The 17,690-nt window shown below is 50.2% G+C and overlaps 1 protein-coding gene across 1 annotated transcript in view; it reads left to right on the top strand.

Moving 5' to 3' along the window:
- SPTBN4 (spectrin beta, non-erythrocytic 4) overlaps positions 1–17,690 on the top strand; it is a 48,625-nt gene that overhangs the window by 23,518 nt on the left and 7,417 nt on the right. The window contains exons 19-28 of the mRNA XM_027855339.1: positions 84–347; positions 8,772–8,996; positions 9,596–9,685; positions 11,302–11,580; positions 11,992–12,122; positions 12,423–12,627; positions 13,240–13,620; positions 16,670–16,914; positions 17,272–17,410; positions 17,550–17,634. Coding sequence (XP_027711140.1) covers positions 84–347; positions 8,772–8,996; positions 9,596–9,685; positions 11,302–11,580; positions 11,992–12,122; positions 12,423–12,627; positions 13,240–13,620; positions 16,670–16,914; positions 17,272–17,410; positions 17,550–17,634 — 2,044 coding nt within the window. The remainder of the gene's footprint in view (positions 1–83; positions 348–8,771; positions 8,997–9,595; positions 9,686–11,301; positions 11,581–11,991; positions 12,123–12,422; positions 12,628–13,239; positions 13,621–16,669; positions 16,915–17,271; positions 17,411–17,549; positions 17,635–17,690) is intronic.

Below are 17,690 nucleotides of genomic sequence, written 5' to 3'. Positions count from 1 at the left end.
GCGCGCATGGCTCTGGCCTTGATTCCTGTCCTTCCCCACCCCCTTCCCCCCTTTTCCTCACCCCTGCCTGTTTTCTGTGGCAGGAGGGCCAGCAGCTGATGCAGGAGAAGCCTGAATTGGCAAGCTCTGTCCAAAAGAAACTGGGGGAGATTCGGCAGTGCTGGGCTGAGCTGGAGAGCACCACCCAGGCCAAGGCTCGGCAGCTCTTTGAGGCCAGCCAGGCAGACCAGCTGGTACAGAGCTTTGCTGAACTGGACAAGAGGCTCATGCACATGGAGAGCCAGCTGCAGGGAGTGGACCCTGGGGGAGACCTGGCTACTGTCACCAGCCAGCTGAAAAGACTGCAGGTAGGCTGGGCCAGGCTGCCTGAGCTAGGGGGATTGGAATGGATGACCAGGGGTGGTGGAAGGTGACTGTTCTTAGTTTGGGGGGATTTCTTTGTAAGTGGTGGGAACAGCTCCCATTTCTTTGAAGAAGTGGAGAACCATGGGTATGAAACATTTAACATGACATCATATTTTTCTGACATGTGCTTTAGTTTTGCTGAAGTTTTTTTCCTCTTGATCACATTTCCTTCTTTAATTAAGGGATGGCTCTGTGGTAAGGGGAGAGGGAAAGGATACATTGGGAAATATAGGAGATATAAAATCAAAGCTATCAGTAATATTTCTTTTTAATAATAATAGCTAGCACTTTATCTGGCATTTTAAAGTCAGCAAAGGGGGCAGCTAGGTGGTGCAGTGGATAGAGCACCAGCCCTGGAGTCAGGAGAACCTGAGTTCAAATCTGGCCTTTGACACTTGACACTTACTAGCTATGTGACCCTGGGCAAGTCACTTAACCCCAATTGCCTAAAAAATAAAAAATAAAAGTAAATGTTTAGAGGTAGCTAGGTGGCACAGTGGATAGAGCACCAGCCCTGAACTCAGGAGGACCTGAGTTCAAATCCGGCCTCAGACCAAACACTTGACACTTACTAGCTGTGTGACCCTGGGCAAGTCACTTAGCCCCAGTTGCCTAAAAAAAAAAGGGAGGGGGGGAAAGTTGGCAAAGCACCTTATATGCATTATCTCATTTGATCCCATTATCTCATTTGATCCTATTTTACAGATGCAGAAGCTGAGGCTGAGAGAGACTTGTTCAGGGTCACACAGTTCACAAGTGTTTGAGGCAGGACTCCACTCAGGTCTTCTTCACTTTAAATCCAATGTACTATTCTAGCTAACTTAAAAAAAACGCACGATGGGACAAATGCAGCCTCTCTGCCCCTCTCCTTTGCCTGGAAGAAACCAGGGCATAGGCCTATTAGAGAGAGGACCAGGGCTCGTGTCCTGTGATCCGGATTGGGAAGTCATTGCCAGTTGTTCTCTTCCACACGCTGGGGTATCAGGACAGGTCAGGCCAGCAAAAAGGTGTGGGGATTGTGGAAGAGAGTAGAGGCTTCCCAGAAGGACAGGGATTCAGAGGGGAAGAGAGCAGCAGATGAGACTGCGGGACTTTGACATTCTATTCATTCATTCACCATTTATTAAGCACCTACTGTGTGCCAGGTAGTGTGCCAAATACTGGGGATACAGAGATGAATACGAAATAGTCCCTGTCCTCAGGGGGCTTGGCATGCTAGTCAGGTGAGATAACATATAAACCTACATGTTAGAGAGACGGGGCGGGGGGAGAGAGAGAGAAAGAGAGGGGGAGAGAGAGATACACACATATATACACTCCTATATGTGTATGTATTCTGTATGTAATATTGATCAATCTGGGAGTCATTTACATAGAGAAGATGATTGTTAAAGCTGTGGGATCTGATAATTCACCACGTGAGAGTATATATAGAGAAAAGGCTGCAGAATCTTGGGGGATACCCACAGTTAGGTTCATGGTATCGATAAGAATCAATCAAGATGGAAAAGGATTAGCCAGACAGATGGTAGAACCAAGAGAGAGGAATATCACAAAATCCCAGGCAGGAGAAAGAGAGAGAGAGAGAGAGAAAGATGGTCAGCAATGTCAAATGTCAATGTGTACATATGTGTGTACATATACGTATATGTATATACACTAATATGTGTGTGAGAGAGAGAGAGAGAGAAGGAAAAAGAGAGAGGGGGAGAGAGAGAGAGAGAGAGAGAGAGAGAGAGTGTCATCAAGTGGAATATATGGGAAACCAATGTCCACAGAAGGGAGAAAGAGAATGAAATTCTCACTCATGTGTTGTTGCAGGGACAGAGAAAGAGGGAGACAGGGAGGGACACATATATCGAGTACTACAGAGACAGAGACAGAGAATGGCGAGTGATACCTTGCCCCCTTCATCTAGAGGCTGAGGCTAAAACAGACATAGTGACTTTCAGTGAGTCGTGACTTTATGATGCTGTGTCTGTCTCTTCATAGCTCATCTTTGTCTCCATGGTGTCCCACTCTTCATATCTGCCTGTCTCAGAATCAATCAGTCAACAAGCATTTATTAAGCACCTGTTACAGACCAGACTCTGTGCTAAGCAGAAGGGACATGAAGACAAAAGTGAAGCCCTTAAGGAGCTTATTATGTTCTATTGGGAGGAGCCAGCAGGTCAATCTATAGAAAATTGACAAAAAAGACATAAGGTGATGGGTGAGGAGAGGCCATGAGCAGTTGGTGAGATCAGAAAAGATTCCATGAAGTCAGTGGTGCTTGATCTGAGTCTCTTAAGAAAAGGAAGGATTCTGAGAAGCACAGATAAGGGGGTGGGGGCATTCCAGGAATGAGAGACAGCGTGTACAAAAGCCCAAGAAGGCCATTTTGATTCAACCATAGAGTATGTTAAAAAAAAATACCCAACCAAAACATAGAGTATGTGAAGGAAAGAAAGTGTGTAATAAGGCTAGAAAAGTAGGACAATTGAGATTTGAGTTTTAAATGCCAAACACTGGCATTTTATTTTATTCTGAAGGCAATAGGGAGCCATTGGAATTTATTGAGAAGGGGCCTAATGTGGTCAGATCTGTGCTTTGGGAAAATGTCTTTGGCAGTTGTGTGGAGGGTGGCTTTAAAGTTAGCAAAGTACTTTATATGTATTATCTCATATGGTCTTCATAATAACCTTGTGAGGTTGGTCCTATCATTATGCCTATTTTACAGATGCAGAAACTGAGGCTGAGAGAGATGCTGTGAGACTTGTGACTTGTGCAGGGTCATACAACTACTTGAAGCAGAGAGGATAATTTAAGGGGTTAGTGTAATTGTTGAGGCCAGAAGAGATGAAAACCTAAATTAGGGTGTTGGTTGTGTGGATGGATTTGGGAACAGATGTAAGGTGCTGTTAAGATGTTGGCAGCAGATTGGATGTGTGGGGTGAGAAATAGGGAAGAGTTGAGAAGGAAGCCAAGGTTGTGAACCTGAGTGACTGCGGGGTTGGATGGAGGCCACCTCTACAGTAGGAAATTTCAGAAGAGGGAAGGATTTAAGGGGAAAGACACAGAATTCTGTTTTGGACAAGTTGACTGATATCTAGTTTGAAACGTCCAACAGGCAGTTAGTTGCTGATGCCAGGCTGAAGATCAGAAGAGAGTCTAGGGCTAGATATATAGATGTGGGAGAAATCTACATGGGGATGATCATTAAACCCATGGGAGCTGGTGAGGGGAGAGAGAAAAGAAGAGAGTCCAGGAAAGGGCTGTGGGGGACACCCACAGACGGGGGCACAATCTGCTTAATGATCCATCACAGGAGATTAAGAAAGATCAGTTACACAGGAAGAAGAACCAGGAGAGAGGAGTGTCACAACATCCCAGAGGAGAGAAAGAATACTTAGTAGCAGTGGTTAACCGCGGAGAAGTATCTCCCTTTCTGCCTCTATTCTTATGACACTGTGTCCATCTTTTCTTCTTTCTTGTTTCTTGGCTTCAGTGGCTGTCTCTCTCTCTATGATACTGTGTCCCTCTTTTCTTGCCTGTCTGCTTCTCTCTGTATGATATTATGTCCATTTTTTTCTTCTTGGGCTGTCTCTGTCTCTGTTTCCAGTAGGGGTCATGGGTTTCCCAGATTACAGAGTAACATTATATCCCTCCCCATTCTGGGAAATTCATCGGCATGTATTCATTTCAGTGATTATTTCAGACCTCTTTTTCATTCAGGGCTGCAAGGGAGAGACAAATGGATAAGTTGAAATTTCTGCCCTCAAAACACTTCTAGTCTAAGGGAGGAAAGAAATATGAGGAGTTAATTCAGGCCCTGTGTGTTAACTGCTTTCTGCATGAGACAGAAGTCAAGGGCTGGAGGAATTAAGAGGAATTAAGGTACTGACCATAAGGGTGGTCAGCTTAGGCTTCTGAGAGGATGTTGTCTTTGAGGCAGAATCCTGGAACGAGTGAGAGTGAAGTGTCTGGGTGTTTAGGAGGAGAGAGACTGAGCACTTTAGAACTATGTTCCATCTTGTTAGGGGGAAAGGAAAAGGGGATGATTCTCTTCTCCCCAAGACTAACGTGTATGTGGCACCTTTCAATCTACCTACAAATCTTTTCCATACCTACTCTGGCTCCAGCAATCCCAACTCCTCTCCTCACCCCTGCGCTGTGTGACTCCTCTTCTAGAATAGAGTACAGTCTCCCACCTAGCCCAGGGAGCCCAGATGAGAGAGAGAGCCTCCTTCCTGCTTGCCCTCTAATTCTGTGGCTGTTGAGGAGCAGGGATCCAGGACTGCAGGGTACCAAAGAACATTTCTTTAGCTGTCAAGAGACCTTTGGGACAGATGGGTGGTACCTTCTAGGCACCTCCTCTTGTCTCCAGACAGGCCCCAGCTCACCACAAAGAGTCTGTAGTCTCTAGGCAAGCCTGGAGCCTGCTGGTCTACCACCCCCAGCAGCGCTAACTGGCATACCAGCCAGTCTGAGAGCCAGCGCCCCACCTCAGCTACCCGCAGTAAGGTACCCCTGGCTTGGCCCCCCAGCTCCAGCTCCGGGCCAGCTCTGGGTGAGGCTATTTCTGAGGACCTTTCCAGAAAGCTGAGTCACCGGGCTTAGTCCTTGAGTGAACCCAGGCAGCTGAGGGGACCTCAGGGTGGGAGAAGCATGTCCTACAACCACTCTTGGTCCCTGAGGCCCAGGTGCCTGCTGGCTTGTCTGCTTGGACTGTCTTCCCTTTCTTAGCTCTTACGTGTTTGTGTTGCCCCCCAGCCTCATTCACTGGCCCAGTCTCAGCTTGAGTAGCTGTGCTGCCTCTGGTCTCCCTGTTGATGTCATTGTGTCCAGCTGCAGGTGGCTTTTTGTGTCTGTCTTACTCTTTTCTCCTGTCTCTGTGCAAGGCTGTATGGAGCTCAGCCAGTTTCTCTTGCCTCTGGGTTTGCTGTGTGACTCTACCTCCTTTGTCTCTCTGGCCTGGCGTCTCTGCCTCTCTCTGTATGGTCTCTCTGCGTTTCTGATGCAGCCTTTCTCTCTCCGTCCCTCTTTCTGTGTGCCATTGTGGATGTCAATGTCTCTGCTGCTTTGCCAGTGTGTCTTTGTCTCTGTGATGCCATCCATCTGAAAAATGAGGTACCCAGGACTAGGCCTCTGAGATCCCTTCCAGATCTAGATTTTACCATTCTGCCACCTAGTCTCCCTGTGCCTCAGTTTCCTCATCTGTAAAATGTGACAGGACTGTCTTTTGATGCTTATCTGCTTCTCTCTCAGGCATATACTTTGTCTCTGCATCTTTTGGTCTGATCTCTGTTGTCATTCATTCATTTAACAAACACCTGCTCAGTAAAACAAGCAGTGTGAAGAAAGAACCCTGTATTTGGAGGTAGAGGAAAAGGGAAGGGAATAAGCATTTATAAAGTGCCTACTATGTGCCAGCTGCTGCTCAGTGCTTTTAATTTCATTTGATCCTCACAACAACCCTGGGAGGTGGGTGCTATCATTATCCTGATTTTGCAAATGACAAAACTGAGGCAAACAGAGGTTCAGTGACTTGCCTAAGGTCACACAGCTAGTAAGTGGCTGAGGTCAGATCTGAATTCAGGTCTTCCTGATTCCAGGCTCAGGGCTCTGTCTGCCATGCCACTGGCTGCCTGCCATTACTTCTTCTCTCTGGCCCTCCTCTGGTCAGGGCACCTGCTTTTTTCTCCTCTCTGTGACCAGCATCCTAAGACCCAGGAACATTGAGAGGGGAAGTGAGGCACAGGGCAGCAGCAGCAGCCTGAGAGGACCAGGCCCCCAGGGGCCTCAGCTGTTCCTACCCCTCATCATCACCAGTGGCCCCTTCCCGGAGGTAATGGGGAGTGAGGAAGCCATATGGTGGAGGCAGGCCCAGAATCCAGGTCTTCTGCCTCCCCTACAGGACCCAGCCAGCTGGTCTGGCTGCTGCTGCTGCTGCGGGGGAGGTGGCCTGTTTTCCTGCTTTGGAGGAGGCTAGTAGGAAGTGGGGGGGGGGGGGGGAGACGAAAGGCAGAGACAATGGAAAATGCCTTGGAGAATCTGCAGCTGGGAGGAATTCTTTCCTGGTCTGAATCCTTCCACCTCCACCCCCACCCCAATCCCCACCACCATCCCCATTAGGGGTCTCGGTGGCCAGTAATTTAGCTCTGTATATATCCTCTCTCTTCTCCCATCCCCCGCCCCCCACATCCTCAGCTTGGCTGCATCGGCTGTCTCCCTCTCTTTCTGTCTCTGTTCTTTCCATTTCCATCTTTCCAAGAGACTGACGTTTCCTCTTGGCTCCCGCTGCTCGGGCCTCACTTAACACACCTTCCTTCTGTCTCTCCTCTTCCCCGGCCCTTAGTCCACAGCCTCTCTGAGGAAGAAAAAAAAAGTGCCTGCCATGAGATTGCGAGGGCTGTCAGAGAAGAAAGGGGACCTGGTGTGGCAGTCCTCCCACCTTACCCCCAGTAGTAGTGGGGGTGAGATAAAGGGAAAACACCAAATCAATACACATTCCTTAAGGACCTACTATGTGCTAGGTCCTGGGGATAGAGATAGAAATAAAACATGCCCTGCCCTCAAGGAGCTTCTATCCTAATGGTGGGGGGGGGGGCAGACGGACAAAGTGTACACATATATATGTAGATACTGAATACCTTTAGAGAAAAATGAGGTAATTTCAGGGATTAAGGCACTAGCAGCTGGGGGAGATTAGCCTTGACTCTGCCATTGAAAAGATCTTCGTGACCTTGGGCAGGGCAGCTAGGTGGCGCCATAGTGCACAGAGCGCTGGACCTGGAGTCGGGAAGACATCTTCCTGAGTTCAAATCTGGCCTCAGACACTTCCCAGCTGTGTGATCCTGGGCAAGTCACATCACCGTTTGCCTCAGTTTCCTCATCTGTCAAATGAGCTGGAGAAGGAAATGAGGCTCCAGCGTCTTTGCCAAGAAAACCCCAAATGGGGTCATGAAGAGTCAGGAACGTGACTAAAAACTACAAACCCTGGGCAATCACTTTCCTCTCTGAGCTTCCATTTCCTTCTCTAAAATGGCAGCGAAGAGCTGGGGAAAGTATACTGGCATGAGAACCAGTGGCCTGAGGCTTAGTCCCAGCACTGATGCTTTCTAAATTTCATAAGTCTTATTGAGCCTCAGTTTCTTTGTCTATAAAATAGGATTGTTGCATGGAACAGTGGATATACATATAGATAGAGAAGAGTGGATAGAATAGAGGCCTTGGAGTCACAGAGACCCAGGTTCTTGCCCTGCCTCTGACAGGTCTTGGCTGTGAGATCCTGGGCAAGTCACTTAACCTCTAAGTGTGCCCTCCCACAGGGGTGTGGGAGTTTCCATACCCAGGCATTCCAAGCATTGATGAAGTCACAGATCTGGACAAACCCTCTCCTTCCCTTCCTTCCCAACACCTTGGTAAGCCTTAAGGGATTCTAGAAATGAGAACTATGGCTTTTAATAATTAGGATGACAGACTTAGAAGTCATTGAATCCAACCTCTTCATTCAGTCAGTCACCTAGCATTCACTAAGCATCTACTATGTGTCAGGAGCTGTTCCAAGCACAGGAGTTGCAAAGGCAAAAGGCAATCCTTTCAAGTACCTTACAGCCATTTTACAGAGGGGGGAACTGAGGCCCAGAGAAGTGAAAGAACTTGCTCAAAGTCACACAGCTGTCAGGATTCAAATCCAGATCTTCCTGCTACAAGTCTAATGCTCTCTCCACTATACCCCACTGCCCCACGTGGCTTCCTGGAGGGGGTGGTGTTTAACTTGGGTTCTCAGCGTTGCTGAAGATCAAAGAGGAGGGTGTCCAGGAATACTGAATGTTGGGATCAAAGGCACTGAAGTGAGAAAGTGTGAAGCTCCTGAGGGATCGCTGGCCTTGATTCCAAAGAATCTGACTCTCAGGAGGAGAGTAGAAAGCCAGAGGGAGTGACAGAAGCATTTACTAGTGCAGGAATTAACAAAAATCAGCCCTTGTTTGGTGGCCTGGGGCAGGACGCTGGATTTGGGCCTGGGTTTGAATGCCAGCTCTGATATTTACTCCTTGGGTGGCTTTGGACAATGTACTTAATTTTTCTGAGCCTTAGTTTCATCATCTGGACAAGGCGGGGTGTCATACTGGATAATCTCTAACCCCTCCTCTGTGATCTCTGCCTGTCCTCCAGGTAGATGATAGACTGACCCGGAACCTGCCTGAGTCCTGGGGGCAAAGGGGTATGTCCTGAAGGAGGCAGCTTGGACTAGTGGAAAGAGCATAGGCTTCGGTCGGCAGAGGTCCTGCCTTCAAGCCTCACCTAAAAAGAAAGGCTCAGACTCCATGGCCTCTTAGGTCCCTACGATGAGTCTGTCCTCTCTCCCCTGCCTCTGCCCACAGACTATGGAGTCCCAGGTAGAGGAGTGGTGCCGCGAAGTGGGGGAGCTTCAAGCCCAGACTGCAGCCCTACCTCTGGAACCTGCGAGCAAGGAGCTGGTGGGGGAGCGGCAGACGGCGGTGGGCACGCGCATCGTGCGCCTCATCGAACCCTTGAAGGAACGGCGGCGCCTCCTGCTGGCCTCCAAGGAGCTGCATCAAGTAGCTCACGACCTAGAGGATGAGATTGTAAGTGGTCTGAGGTGGGGGGAGGGGGGTTGGTCCCCAGGGAGGGAAGCTGTGGTATTGTCATAGGGAGCAGTATAGGCTCTAAGCTCAGTGTAAATCAACAGTGTGACCTAGAAGCCAAAAGGGAACTCAGCACTATTTCATGCTGCATTAAGAGAGGCAGAGCATCCCAATCAGACCGCATCTAGAGTTCCGTGGTCAACTGTGGGCAAGCCATTTTAGAAAGCACGTGGACATGGTGGCTGTCATCAAATCTCTGAAGGGCTGTATCATGAAGAAGCATCAGGCTTGACTTGGCCCCAGTGGATAGAGCTGGAAGCTCGGGGCAGAGATATAGATTCGAGGATGAGATAAGGAAGAACTTCCTGGTGGTTAGAGCCCGTCCCAAAGTGGGATTGGGCTGTCTCAGAAGGTAGTGGACTCTCTCTCCCTGGAAGTCTTCCAGCAGAGGCTGGGTCATCACCCGTTGGCTAAGGTCTTGGGTGGACTAGCTTACTTGTGAGGCCCCTTCCAGCTTGGAGATTCCTTGAGGGTGGAGGTTGGCAGGGAGGTGGGCTGCTGTCCGCCTTCCTTACTCTGCATCCCTCCTCATGTACCAGGCCTGGGTCCAGGAACGATTGCCTTTGGCGACTCAGACGGATAAGGGGAACAGCTTGCAATCTGTGCAGCAGCTGATTAAGAAAAACCAGGTGGGAAAGGGGTCGTGGAAGAGGGGGAGGAAATACTAAGGGAACTTCTGGGGTGGGGTGATGATTGACGGAGGAGGGCAGGCGTGGGCTTGGACTCAAATAGTTATGGAAGCCACCTGTGCACAAGGATCCCTAACGACTTAGAAAACCACATATCGACGTTATCTATGTTCTATTTTCTTTTTACTTAATTTGTTAAATATTTCCCAAATACATGTATTTGCGCTCAGGAATGTTGTAATGCTGCCCACTGGCTGTGAGTTTGATGCCTCTGTGAGGATAGGACAGGTGAGGGGAGGCTTGATGGGACAAGAACACAACTGTGCTCCTACCTGATGGGGCAGCCTCTAGCCATACTTCAACTTCCCCATTTATAAACAAGAGGAGATATCATAGACTACTGCCCTGGATTTAGAGTCAGAAGAACTGTTAGAATCCCAGCTTCGACCCTGGGCAATTTGCTTAACCTCTTGGTGCCTCAGTTTCCCCTTTTAAAAAATAGAGGAGGCTGCAGGGTTTAGGGGAAAGTCTCTTGTCCTGGACTTGGAACCAGAAGAGCTGTTACAGTCCCAGCTTTGACTATGGGAATTCCCTATGCCTCAGTTTCCTCATTTGTAAAATGAAAATGTCAGACCAGATGACTCCCAGTTCTAAATCTATACTCTTCTGCTCTGGAAGTGCACAGGACCAGGGGGCCCTGCCCTTCAGTCCTAGTGCTCGGATGCCCTGTGGGGGCTCACCTCTCCCTTGCTCCAGGCAGGGCCCCCCTGCATTGACCCAGAGGGATTGTAGGGACCAGGGGAGTTCTCTGGGAGCTGCCCACACCTCTGCCCACCATCTCAAGCCTGGCCCAGCCTGGCAATTAACCGTAACCCTGCTGCAAAGTGTGCTCTCAACAACAACAGCGATGATAACAATTCCTTGCTTTATGCAGCATTTTGTGAAAGCAAGGCACATCAAAAACGGTTGTGGGAGGTCATCATTGCAGGAACTTTACCCCACCCTCCCCATTTTACAGATGAGAAAACTGAGGCTCACAGACATGAAGTCTCTTGACATAAGAGCTTTGGACAGGTACAAAACTCACTGATGCATGACATCCCAGGGGGAAGGCTTCTTGGAGGAGGTGACCTTTGGAGTGGGCTGGATTTAAAGTGAGAAGGCCTGGGTTTGAGTATAAAGTCCATCTCTTACTTGCTGTGTGACCTTGGGTAAAATCTGTTCCCCTTTCTGGGCCTCAGTTTCACTCTCTGTAAAAGAGAGTTGAACCTAATAATAATCTTTAAGGTCTCTTCCTGTTTTGTTTTGTTTTTTCCTGCCTTGGGGGAAGAAGCCATCAGGGTGAAGTGATTTGCCTGGGGTCACACAGCTAGTTAAGTGACCGAGGCTGAATTTGAACTGAGGTCCTCTTGACTCCAGGGCTGGTGCTCTATCCACTGCACCAGCTAGCTGCCCTGGTCTTCTCTGTTTTTAAAACCTCTCATGCTATATATTCCCTTTCTGAGTCTCAGTTTCTTCATCTATAAAGGCTAGACAACCTTGAGCTAGCTCTGTCTGTGGCCAGGAGCTGAGTCCAGGCCAGGTTTTCACTTGGCCCTCTTCTCTCCCCATGCCAGAGCCTCCGTCGGGACATCCAGGGACACCGAGGCCGGGTGGAGGAGGTGCTGGAACGGGCCCGGGCCTTGGCCTCCCTGCGTAGCCCAGAGGCTGAGGTGGTGAGCCAGGGCCTGGAACGCCTGCGGGGGCTGTGGAGCTCCCTGCAGGAGGAGGCTGAGCAGAGGCAGCAGACGCTGGACGCTGCCTTCCAGGTGGAGCAGTATTACTTTGATATGTCGGAGGTGGAGGCCTGGCTGGGGGAGCAGGAGCTGCTGCTGATGAGCGAAGAGACGGGCAAGGTTCGCCTGGGGTTGACCCGGGGGAGGGACTCGTGGGGACCTGGAGAAGCCCAGCGAGGCCCCCCATTACGGCCCCTTTCACAGCCTCAGAAAGGAGGGGAGAAAGCTCAGGATGGTACAGTGGTCAGAGTGCAGCACTTGGAGTCAGGAAGACCTGGCTTTTGACACTTCCTAGCTGCGTGCCCCTGGACAAGGTCGTTATCCTCTGACTCTCGGCTTCCTTCTCTGTCCAGTGGGGGGTTGGATTTGATTGTCTCTAGACCTCCGATTCTGTGAATCTCTGTGGGCCTCAGTTTCCTCATCTGTCAAACGAGGGCCTCTAAGGTCCCTTCCCTGATCCCTGTGAAGGTCCCAGTAGGACAGTGGTCTGGTCCTCACCCACCCACCTCATTGTCCCCTCTGGGCCCACAGGATGAGCAGAACACACTTCAACTCCTGAAGAAGCATTTGCTGTTAGAACAGAGCATTGAAAACTACGAGGAAAGCATCGCCCAGCTCTCTCGCCAGTGCCGTTCCCTGCTGGAGATGGGGCACCCAGACAGGTGGGCAGGGTCACTGGCCAGCCCTCAGAGAGCTTGCATGTGGAGGGGGAGACATAGCCCAGGCCTGGGGGGTCCCCATTATGAGGGAGGAGACAAAGACCCTGCCCCACGTCCTGGGCAAAGCCCAGGACAGGATGGTCCAGTGAATAGGGTACAAACCCTGGAGTCAGGAAAACCTGAATCCAAATTCCACCTAAGCCACATCTGTGGGACCTCTCTGGGCCTCGGTTTCCTCCTCAGGCCTGGATGACCTCTGGGGGTCCCTCCGAGCTCTAATTCCTGGTGCCTTTTGTCCCCCAGTGAGCAGATCAGCCGGCGACAGTCTCAGGTGGACCGCCTCTACGTGGCCCTGAAGGAACTGGGAGAGGAACGCCGGGCGCGCCTGGAACAGCAGTACTGGCTGTATCAGCTGAGCCGCCAGGTGGATGAGCTGGAGCATTGGATTGCAGAGAAGGAGGTGGTGGCTGGCTCCCCGGAGCTGGGCCAGGACTTCGAGCATGTCACGGTGAGTTCAGACTCAGGATGGCCAGCCTGGCGGGGATCTAGGAGGAAGCTGGAGAGAAAGAGTGGAGCGTCTGAACACAACCTTTGAAGAGGCAGAGGATGAGATGAGCAGGGCCCCAAGGGTCTAAGACCAGGAAGGGGAAAATGTAGTGGATGCTTGGTAGTCAGGACCCAGAGTTGGGCCAATACCCAAGACACTAGGATTTGTCCCTTGGGAGCCAAGAGGGGTTCTGAATGTTGAATGTTCATTCAACAAATCATTCCATCTCACCTGAAAGAGAGCAGCTATGGAAGAATTGTTCTCCTGAGAGGGTCCCAGGCTAGGAATAGAAATTGAGTCAGCAGGGCAGCTTGGTGTTACAGTGGATAGAGCACTGGCCCTGGAGTCAGGAGGCCCTGAGTTCAAATCCGGCCTCAGACACTTGACACTTACTAGCTGTGTGACTCTGGGCAAGTCACTTAACCCCATTGCCTAACACCCCCCCAAAGAAAATCGAGTCAGGAAGGGCTCAGAGAGCCCTCTGCTTCTGCCTGGACATTGGGGGACGGGGGAGCGCAGGAGATCATAGAACTGGAAAAGATCTTAGAGATGACCCAGTCTAATCCCACTCAGGTCCTGCAAGAAAAATTCACAGAGTTCGCCAGTGAGACAGGTAACGCCGGGCGGGAGAGGCTGGCCGCTGTGAACCAGATGGTGGACGAGCTGATCGAGTGTGGCCACACGGCCGCGGCCACCATGGCCGAGTGGAAGGATGGGCTCAACGAGGCCTGGGCCGAGCTGCTGGAGCTCATGGGCACGCGGGCCCAGCTCTTGGCCGCCTCTCGTGAGCTGCACAAGTTCTTCAGCGATGCCCGGGAGCTGCAAAGCCAGATCGAGGAGAAGCGGAGGCGGCTGCCCCGCCTGACGGCCCCACCAGAGCCAAGGTCCAACGCGGGCAGTATGCAGCGGGCGCTGAGGGCCTTCGAGCATGACCTGCAGCTGCTCGTGTCCCAGGTGAGGCTCCTCAGCTCAGCTGCACAACCCTGTTGGAGGCTCAGCTTCTTCTTCTGTGAAGTGGGAATAATAGTCCCCACATTACCTGCCTTCCAGTGTCAGCATGCCAGAGAGGTTTTTTAGGTCTCAAAGTACCAGAAAAATGGGCTTAGTGTCAATGATATCAAGTAAGGAGGATTTGCATCCAGATCCCAGCTGAGTGACATCCTAGCTGTGTCACCTTGGGTAAGTCACTTCCCAAAACCTCCTTCTCTTTAAAATGGGGGTAGAGGGGAGCATGGATTAGCTCTCTATCCTATGATCTCAGCTCTATAACGCTGGACATGTCACTCTCCCTATCTGAGACTCACTTTCTTCTTCTGTAAGATAGGAATGATAGTATCCCTCCTGCAGAAATGTGACTTCTTGTTGTTTGAGGTAACCAGGGTTGAGTGACTTGCCCAGGGTCACATAGCTAGTAAGTGTCTGAGGCTGGACTTGAATTCAGATCCTTCTGACTCCAGAGCCAGAGCTCTGTCTGCTGCACCACAGAGCTGCCCCTTGCTTAGTTGTTAAAATCTTTATAGAAGCACTGAATAAGAGGGACCTGAGTTCAAATCCCAACCTTGCTGTCGGGCTGTGTGACTGGGTATAGATCATTTCCATTCTCTGACCTCACTGCTCTTCTTTATAAAATAAGGGAGGTGAAGCTAGGTATTCTCCAGGGTCCCTCCCAGCTCTCCTTCCTGTGGTCCCATAAGAAGATACCAGGCAGCCTGATCAGTTGGCTGGTAAACAGGCCCCAGAGAGCCCCAAACCCAGACCTGGACAGAAATGCCTCAGGGCCAAGGGCAGGACCCAGAGCTTCAGAGCCTCCCAAGCCAGGACTGACAGCTGCAGCCCCTGTTCCGGTTGGTGGCAGCCCAGGGGAGGTGGTTTTAGTGGCCAAGTTGAGGCTACAGAGTAGGGATCACCCAGGAAGCCTGCTGACTTGGACCCACTGAGCTCCTCCCTCCCCGGGGAAGCGTGCTCAGAGATGGCTAGGGATTTTGCCACATCAGTGTCTCCCCTAGTTACCGAGTAGCTCCCTGTGAAGAGCAGTCTCTTTTCAGGCAAAAGAAGGGGAGAAGAAGGCATATGTCTGTATCTGTGTCCTAGGACATTGAGTTCTGCCAGTGTGCAGAGGACAGTGCCAGGCCCCCGGGGGAGGTGACCTTGTGGACATCCCAGTCTGGCAAAGGGATGAGGCACAGACAGAGGTCACTGGAATACTCAGAATGCTATAATGAACATGTAAGAGAGGGACAGACCAGGGGCTACATAACATCCAAGGGAAAACCATGTTATTAACCTGGAACCGAGCAAGGAAGACTAGTAATAATGATGATGATAGTAATAACAGCCAACACTGATTTAGGGCTTTACAACTATTATCTCCTTTAATCCTCACACAACCCTAGGAGGCAGGGGCTGTTATTATTGCCATTTTACAGATGAAGAAACTGAGGCAGGTTAAGTTAACCAATAAGCATTTATTAAGTGCCTACTATATGTTAGGCACTGTGCTAAGTTTTGGAGATACAAAAAGAGGAAAAAGACAATCCTTGCCCTCAAAAAGCTTACAGTCTTATGGGAGAGACAATATGCCAACAAATCAATACAAAGCAAATTATATACAGGATAAGTAGGAGATAATTAATAGAAGGAAGGCACTAGAATTTAAAAAAAAATTTTTGTCTCCAGTTACATGTAAAGACAATTTTAACATTCATTTTTTTAATTGTGAGTTCCAAATTTTTTCCCCCTACTTCACCTCCCTGAGACAGTAAACGATTTGATACAGGTTATACATGTTCAATCAAAATATATAACTGTATTAGTCATGTAGTGAAAGAAGACACAAACCCAAAGAGAAAAAATACACCAAAAAATGTGGAAAGTGAAAAATAGTATGCTTCGATCTGCATTCAGACTCCATCAGTTCTTTCTCTGGAGGCAGACAGTATTTTCCATCATGGGTCCTTTGGAATTGTCTTGGATCATTGTATCACTGAGAATAGCTAAGTCATCAAACTTGATCAATGTTAGCAATATTACTGTTACTGTGTACAGAGTTCTGGTTCTGCTTATTTCACTTTGCATCAGTTCACATAAGCCTTCAGATTTTTCTGAAATTCACCTGCTCCTCATTTCTTATAGCACAGTAATAATTCATTACAATCACATACCACAACTTGTTCATCCATTCCCCAGTTAATGGGCATCCCCTCAATTTCTATTTCTTTGAAAGCACTAGAATTAAGAGAGGTTGGGGAAGGCTTCCAACAAATGATGGGATTTTAGTTGTGACTTAAAAGAAGCCAGGGAGGTCAGTGGAGAAGGGAGAGGGTTCCAGGACTTGGGGACAGCCAAAGGAAATACCCAGAGGTGAGAGAGAGCAAGCCTCTGGCTTGTTGAACAGCCACAAGGCAAGTGTCACTGTATCAAAGAGGATGTGTCAGGGAGTAAGGTGTAAGAAGACTGGAAAGGTAGGTTAAGTGACTTGCCCAGGGTCACACAGCTAATAAGTATCTCGGGCAAGATTTGAACTCAGGTCTTTGTGACTGCAGCTCTAATGTTCTACCCACCAGAACTTCATGGGAGGCATTTGCAGTTAAGGGTTCTAAGGAATATAGAGAGAAAACATTCCAGGATTAAGGAATGATAAGAATAAGTCATTTATGGAGCACTATATATGTGTTATTTGTTGATCCTCACAACAACCTCTCAAGTTATGAGGTAAGCAATGTTATCCTCGTTTTAGAGAAGAGGACATGAAGACTCAGAGATTTTAGGTCGTTTGGCCAGGGTCATGTAGCTGGTAAAGCATTAAAAGTGATATTGGAACCCAGGTCTCTTCTGATGCCAAGTGCACTGCCCTTTCCCCGGGTACCATGTGAGAGGACACAGAGGACAGGGGAGCCAGGGTCAGAAGTGGCCCAGAGTACAGCGCTCGATAGCCAGCCCAGGGCTTTGTCACAGTAGGGACCCTGTCCTCACCCAGGACCTTCCCCCTCCATTCTGTCATCAGGTACGGCAGCTACAGGAGGGGGCGGCTCAGCTGCGGACCGTGTATGCGGGGGAGCACGCGGAGGCCATCGCGGGACGTGAGCAGGAAGTTCTGCAAGGCTGGCGGGAGCTGCTGGCGGCCTGTGAGGATGCCAGGCTACATGTCAGCTCTACGGCAGATGCCCTGCGTTTCCACAGTCAGGCCCGAGACCTGCTGACCTGGATGGAAGGCATAGTGGGCCAGATCGGGGCCACTGACAAACCCAGGTGGGGGCCCTCCCACCCTGCCCCTGCTGACCAGAGGCCAAACCTAGGCAGGGACTCAACAGCCAGAGGGAAGGCCTGGCATCAGCCCACCCTTCATCCTGTCCTCCGCAATCAAGCAGAGAATCTCAGAGCTGGACAACGCCCCAGCTGCCAGCTAGTCCAACCTGACTAGGAATTCCCTAGATGACATCTCTGACCGATAGTCATCCAATAGCACATAGCAATAGGAACTTCCTTCCCATCTCCTGAAGTAGCCCATTTTACCATGGGACATTTCTGATGACCAGCGTACTTTCCTTACATCAAGTGGGAACTGGCTTTACTTTCCTGAACCCCTCTCTCCTTCTCATCTCCCAGGGATGTGTCATCGGTGGAGGTGCTCATGAACTATCACCAAGGCCTGAAGAGTGAAATTGAGGCCCGGGGCCCAGAGCTGGCCTCTTGCCTGGAGCTGGGCCGTTCCCTGCTGCTTAGCAAGAGCCCTATGGCAGATGAGGTGGGGAGGGGCCGGGGGGGCGAGGGGGACCCCCCACTATTTCACCAGGGATTGGGACACATGGGGAAGATGGGGAGTCTCTGGGGACCTTGCTCCCTCCCCTGACTCTTCCTTCCCAACTCACCCCCCTCCTCTGCAGATCCAGGCCCAGCTGGACAAATTAGTGTCTCGGAAGGAGGCAATGACAGAGAAGTGGGACCAGCACTGGGAGTGGCTGCAGCAGAGTGAGTGGAACTCTGAAGCCCCCCCCCCCCCCCCCCCCCCCCCCCCCCCCCCCCCC

The sequence above is a fragment of the Vombatus ursinus genome, unplaced genomic scaffold (genome assembly GCF_900497805.2).
Source record: "Vombatus ursinus unplaced genomic scaffold, bare-nosed wombat genome assembly UNPS02010822.1, whole genome shotgun sequence".
Classification (NCBI taxonomy): Eukaryota; Metazoa; Chordata; class Mammalia; order Diprotodontia; family Vombatidae; genus Vombatus; species Vombatus ursinus.
Note: the sequence above shows the minus strand (reverse complement) of the source record. Positions and strands in the feature narration are given on the sequence as shown.